Consider the following 7,225-nt stretch of genomic DNA (forward strand, 5'->3'; position numbering starts at 1 on the left):
ATTTTCATAGTCATTTATTAATCACAAGTGATCCCCATCTCTATGTTTTTGCCCAACATTTAGCTTGGAATACGTGTGCCATGACTACTTATTGTCTTATTTTTCCTTTATTAACTTTATTACATGGATTTTTTAACTAGCGATGTTACAGGAGGTATTATTTGTATTATTTTGCGTGGGAATCAGAGCTGGTAGTGGCTCCCCAGAGTCACACCATGTTGTGTTGTGGTGTAGGACCTAAGAACATCTAAATGGGCTATATTTGTTGTATGAATGGTAGGAGGGTTCAAAATCTAGTTTATATTTTAGTCATATCACCTCTAACGATAGAGTTTGTGTTTGGCATCTTCATGACATTGATTATATTTCTTTCTTTGGACAACGAAAAAATTATGCAAGATGACATTACAACTAATGACTGAACCATATATTAATTATTCTTTGACAATCATATATGACTGTAAAATTCAAAGTTAAGAATTAACCAAAGAACACACATTATACACTTAAGTCGCATGCATTTAATGTCATCCCTTTAAATGTCACAAGAAAAGAAGCAACATGTCAAATTTTGATCACAACTATATCATCAAATCTGTGTGATTGTAGCTTATGGTATGCCCTTTAATTGATTTACTATGATCAAGCCATTAAAATACTGAAAATATACATGATATCAAACTCATTCACATAGACTTCCATTGTACGTTCTTCATGGGTGCATGGTGCACATGGTGGGTCTTTAAATTTCGTGAAATCTGCTCTAAATGATTGTTAATTTTTAGAGTCATTTGGAATCAAGGATGGGGAAAAATACTATTTACATTAAGCTTTCTTTTGAGCCACATTTCCACTGATCTTGGGAAGGAATATTTATAACCCTTGGGTTTGACATGAAAATATTCAAAATAAAAGGTGGATGAAATGGAGAATCGGGTTTATACAACCTAGAGAAATTGAGAATTGCTTCAGGTGAAATAAACCTTGGTGGATGAACCAAAGATTAAGAATTCAACCATGTGAATATATAATTATGAAATTTACTTTTTCTTTTAAAACCCTTGCAAGAAATATCAGGAATGCCAAGATACTCTTCAAGCTAGCTTGATAGATGTTGTAAAACTAAAATAAACCATCATATTGATGCCAAAATTCATTGTAGCCAAGATCTTGAAATAATTCCACAGAATTCACATAACAAATTAGGTTTACAACTCAAAGTGGCATGAAAATTGAATAAAATTGCTTCATATTAGTAGTAAAATTAAAAAAAAAAAAAAAGGCGAGATAAACACATACAAGATGAGAAAAATAAATAGCCCAAGAATCACTTCAAAATTCATCCCCAAAATTGTTTCAATACTTCCCAACCATTCAACAAAATTTTGGCAGAGCTGTCCCAACAACCAAGATTTTTTTCCCGCTTTTACATTTCAAAATAAGGCCTATATATAAGCACTCCAAGAGCTTGGCTTGAAGTTACCAATTGTATTATAACTAACTTCTTCTAGAATTTTCCTTTAAGATTGTGTTGACTGTAAAGTGAGCCCCTCTAAAGTCCAACCTTCTTTCTTTGTTGGGCATAGAGTTCCTTCCAACTCTTTGTGCTCACTAGGTCAGGTACTACATTTTCTCAGATGATCTAGGATGACCGAATACATCGTCTCTTTTACCTTCTAATATAGAAGCGACTTGTGGCATTGGTGTGGCCGCTATATATACGGCCAATCAGTATACTTCATACATACCATCCGACTCTTCCTCGATTAGTATGTTCCCCAACAATGCTTCAGTTATGGCCATTTCCATATCTACGATGGGTTTGTAGTTGATTCCACCCAGGGGTTAAATTTGACACCTGTATGCATGTATTTTCCTTTTTTCACGTAAAATACTATCTATTTCAAAATCTACACATCATCTCTAACTTGCCAATAATTTTTTAAAAAGCCATATTGATGGGCATATTAAAAAATAGCAACTTTTAATCTTTTTATATATATACTTGGCAAGTTGGCAGCAATAACATGGTTAAAACTAAAAGGTGAGCATGTGATTCATTAATACCTTCCTTAATGATCTCAGTATCAGAATCACATGTAAATATTACAACTTACGATGTCTAGGATGAAGCCATCTAAATGCCATAACAATTAATCTGCTTGGTGACCTCCCAGCTACCCACTGCCTAGTTATGTTATGGTTATTTGCATGGCTTCCAACTTGCAAGTTCCAAATCCAATCCACTGCAAGTGTGCAAGTTATTACTTGATGTGAATTCTCGTAAGTAGGGGCATAGGAAGAATGATGCAAAATCTAGAACAGGCTACAGAACCTGGAACTCAGTAGACCACTATGTTGCACAATCTAACCATGAAAAAGGGCATATGCAGAATGCTGCAAAATCTGGAACTTCCAACACTATAGAACCTGGAACTTAGCAGAGCATTGTGTTGCACAATCTAATCATGAAGAACTTTCAAGCATAAATAACCAGTAAGTGATAAATGATACCTTGTTCTCTGGATTCTGATTATTTTGTTTCGAAAGCATTACTTGACACAATGGTTCTCCCTGCTTTTCTCAACGTGTATGAAAAAGATGGTTATAGTTTCAAATTAATTAGTGCATAAGGGAAAGTGGTGTCGTGTTACCATATCACTGTTTATATGTATAAAAACCTTGTTGCCATATTTCCTCATTTTTTCCTTGTCTTATCTCTCTGCTCTAGTTATTTTCAATGAGTCATTCAATCACTCACAGGGCCGAGTCTATCTCACTCCTCTGTAGAGCTTGGATGGCCTTGCAATACCCAGTTTTGAATCATTTTTTGCAGAACGTTTCATGGGTTGAACCCTTACCCCAAGTAGGTTTTTTTATAAAGATAAATCTATCAATTTTGTAGGTTTCTTGATAAATATAAATCCCTTATGGTAGGCTAGAGACCCCATTACTTGCTACCGTGGCTTTTGGCTAAGAAAAGCTACAATTGTAGTTGGTCTATCTGTTGTTTCTTCTGTGCCTATATATTGGCATGAACATGCTCATATATTTCAGATATGCTAGATGAATTGACTCCCAACTGAAAAGAACCCATTTGGAATGAAGGCATACACTGCAAACCCATATCCATAATCTGGTTTGGAACGAATGCATATTGCTGCTGATTATTGGTTTCTAACCCATGAAAACTCAGGTACTAAAACACATCTCCAGCGTTACTGCATCCATTCATTAACAATTTAGATCATGAGATTGAAATATTGGACAAACTGACATCTCTGGAACTTTTTTAGCAGAATTGTTGCCTAGAAGCCTCTTCTGTATTTGTTCCTGATCTGCCCATGAAAAATCAAGAAGAAGAGCAAGAAACATCTACGAGATCCTCACTATCAGACAACTTTAGCTTTTAATTTCTCATTACATAATGTTCAATTGCTTTCATCAGTTCCTCATAGATTACAGGATTTATAGAAAAAAACTCCACCATTTATGCATGTTCAACTCACTCTACATCGCTTCAGCCATCCTTCAAAATTGTCCAAACACCTAAAAACAAAATTCTCATGCAGGGTTTACGAAAACACAAAAAGATAGAAAAAACCACTGTTGGCAATAACTCAACTTTCATTTCAATTTCTTTACAGAAGTACCAATTCCCTTCGTTCTACATGCAATAACTCAATTTCCATTTCAATTTCTTCATAAAAGTACTAATTCCCTCTGTTCTGCATTCCTACAGTGATTTATTACCCAAAAAAAGCAGCGGATACCCCATCCATAAAATACACCTGGAGTTTGAAAGTGTGAGTGACGGGTGGAATTTGACTGCCAAATTGACCCTCAAGGGTGATTTGCCTTCCTAATAATAAAAAAAATAAAAAATCCCAACCTTTTAACATTTTTTGGTAAAAGAATTGAAATGACATTAGAGTTGCACAGAATGCGTCAGATTTGAAATTCTTAGCCTGTGTTGATCAATCGCTGTCATCTGGTGCTCTCCATGGAATACGCACGCAAGTAAATAATTAACTCTCCCTCGATTATGCACGCAAGTGAATAATTACAGAGAAAATTAGGAAGAAAAAATTATACAAGTCGTTTCTCTATTTGTAATAATACATATGGAGAATTAATCCCAGAGAGTAAAAGAATTTTTGACATTAGAATATATGGGCGATGATATTTGACATTAGAATATATGGACGATGAATTGATATTTTTTTCTTTTACAAGTCTTTATTTTTATTGTTAATTATTATAGTTTATATTATTTATATTTTTTGATAATTTTTTATTGAATTATTTTGCAATAATAGAAAATTTGCAACAATTATGTTTAAGAAATTAAATAAAACTTGTATAAATAAATATTAAAAGTTATGTGATAGGCCATTTAAAAAAAAACAGTCATAAAAAAATTCCGACGGATAAAAGCACCCGTCAAATTTAACTCCTGATTCCACCTTTACCGTTGAATAGTTGCTTTACTACTTAGTCTTTGACAAATATGCAAGGATCTCCTCCGGCAGAATATGCTCCACGCCTTCAGCGTCATTTCGGTTATCCTTGGCGAGACATAGACTATGTACGATAAACTCCTTAGGAAAGAGGCCTCCTTGTTTCCAGAAGCTTAAGGTCGTGTCAACACAAAAAAGAAACATAAGAGAATTGCTTCCAGTTAAGTTACCAAGTTCGGCAGTATCAGCAGAAAAAAATTCGGAAATTCGCGTCTTAATACCATAAATTTAATACGGTACAAAGTTTTTAGTTTAGGGATTCAATTTATGTTAACAGTGACCAAGGTTCGCGGGTTCTTATTATCTTCAACCGACCGCCGTTGCAGTCATAAGCAAAGAGGGTGAGCGGAGAGCACGGCCCTTCGAAATAGTGTTTAAATCTCCCATGCAATGTAAAATATATCTAAGCGGAAAAATAATATTTTTTATATTAAATAATGTGATAGAAATTTTATATTTAAAAAGACTTTAGTATTAAAAAGTTAAAAGGGAAGGGTAAGTTATATATTAAAGAAATGGTAAGAACTTTAAAATTTTTTATTTGGATGATAGTTATTAGTAAATTAGATGATAGTGGTGTATAGTAATTGTTGGTGTGGAATTCAGTTTAGTAATTGTTGGTATGGAATTTAATTTAAAGAGTTTATTTTTTGTGATCACCATAAAAATTAATTTATACAAGTTTATTATTGAATAAATTTAGATTTGAAAAAGAAAGAGATTAAGATATAAGTTTCTTGATATGTATTATCACTTAAACTAATTTTTAATTTTAATATCTAATTTTTTATATTAAATTTCAAGTTTGATTTTTTGTTATTCATATTATTATATTTGATTTACATTTTTTCAAATTTATAATACTAATAAATTTTGTTTTACCCAATTTTTTTTATTATCAAATAATTTTAAATAGACAAAGAAAATGAATACTAGAAATAAATACCACTTTCGCCAAAATATCCCAGCAAGGAAAATTTTTTATTAATCTTTATAAGAAGCATATTGTCCAATTCCCATATTGAATTTTACATTGTCAATTTTCCCACGCCAAATCGAATTCGTATCCGTTCGAATTCAAATTTGGTAACTATAGTTTACAGAAGCTTAAGGAAGTGTCCACACAAAAAAGAAACATGGACGATTAAGGAAGTGTCCACACAAAAAAGAAACATGGACGCTTAAGGAAGTGCCCACACAAAAAAGAAACATGGACATATGTTGCAGAAGGGAAGCATTACACTGGGAAGTGCCCACAGAAAAAAGAAACATGGACATATGTTGCAGAAGGGAAGGATTACACTTGTAGTCCAGAGACATTAGAGAAAACCGCGGTACGGACTTTCGATAGGGTATGACCATCAAAGTAAAGATCAGAAACGGGTGCTAATTTATTTCCTTACAATTGCAGGAATGCAGCTGGTACTACGGGAAATAGTACTTTTCGGAATTGCTCTGTCTCTGGGACTGTTGTGGTTCGATCTCATACCATTTGCCCGCGAACTCTTCTTCAGAATCTCACGCATTGATTCAGCAACATGCATCGCAGGATTCGACCGGGCGACCTTGTTGAATTTAACACACACAGCCATATGCGAACGCAAGGCGTCCTCCATGGGTACTCCTTTACCCATCCGACGCCGTTCTTCCTTGACAGCTTCTGCGCAGAGCCCACAAACCCAGTGCCCACAGAAGAGATCCCTAACCCTACAAATATAACTCGGTGTGCATTCTTCAGACATTCCACAGCACTCGCATTGAGCTTTTTCTACTTTCGAATTCGTTACTGCGTGTAGATTCACGTCCAAATTCGTCGAGCTTCGGCTTATTTCTGCAGAAACATCGGATATTGTTCTCTTCACGCGGCCCCCGTCGAAGGACCGCCTGGGGGTCCTCCCAATAGGTACAGCCCCATGTTTCGATCCTTCGACCTCGTGCACCGATGGCCCGTTTGGATTCAAGACTAAGGAAGAAAATCTTGAGGCAATCGCATCTGGTGCCATGCTGCTATCTCAAGCTTCAGATTGCTGCGAGTCTCAACTTTCACTTACTGCGACGAGCATAACCTGTGAGAGAAAAATTCATATCACAGACATTGATATATAATGAGCAAAGCTCACATAGCCCTTCATAGAGAGACTTCTGAAAATCACCAGGGACCTAGGGTTATGGATAAGGATGGCAGCTGAAAAATGTGAGGCACAGAAAAACCTTTAACGTCTATTTTGTTCCATGACTCCATGATACTGTAAACTTTTTGAACGATCTGGTGTTCAAGTCACGAGATTGTTTCCATAGCCACATCCATTTGCAGGGATCGCAACGTTCGAGAAAGATTGAGAGCAAGTGAGTTCAATGTAAAAGCGGGCACTTTATAATCTGGCGCTGTCAAAAAGCCTTCTTGTGGTTCTCGCCGATTCCCCGCCATGTGAACGATTCATCTGCGTGGTTGATTCCACGGGTAAGGTTGTGTGATTGGCTATTAGTCTCTCGATGTGTCAGATTATGACTATTTTCAGTAAAATGAAAATAGGTCCATTATTTTTCATGTTTGAGCGGTCAAGATTTTCCATGTTAGGTTCACGAGGATTTTTCATTGAACTCGAAAGGTTTTCACGATATATATATATATATGGGCAGAGGATGAAAATAAATTTCTTTTATCAATTGGATGGTTTCTGCATGAGTGAGGTTCATTAACTAAT

General features: G+C 35.2%; 1 protein-coding gene across 1 annotated transcript; it reads right to left on the reverse strand.

Annotated features, from left to right (window-relative positions):
• Nucleotides 1-5,491: 5,491 nt before the first annotated feature.
• Nucleotides 5,492-6,648, reverse strand: LOC149259955 (uncharacterized). Its single transcript, XM_089378077.1, has one exon. The coding sequence runs from the start codon at nt 6,521-6,523 to the stop codon at nt 5,912-5,914; it is 612 nt and encodes a 203-aa protein (XP_089234203.1). The 5' UTR covers nt 6,524-6,648; the 3' UTR covers nt 5,492-5,911.
• Between the last annotated feature and the right edge of the window lie 577 nt (nt 6,649-7,225).

This window comes from Pinus tabuliformis, chromosome 6, assembly GCF_031772625.1.
Source record: "Pinus tabuliformis cultivar Carrire ecotype Pingquan chromosome 6, CPIR1, whole genome shotgun sequence".
Taxonomy (NCBI): domain Eukaryota; kingdom Viridiplantae; phylum Streptophyta; class Pinopsida; order Pinales; family Pinaceae; genus Pinus; species Pinus tabuliformis.

Excerpts from the sequence above, each read along its gene's own strand:
- LOC149259955 (XM_089378077.1), bottom strand. The coding sequence starts at position 6,523 with ATGGCACCAGATGCGATTGCCTCAAGATTTTCTTCCTTAGTCTTGAAT.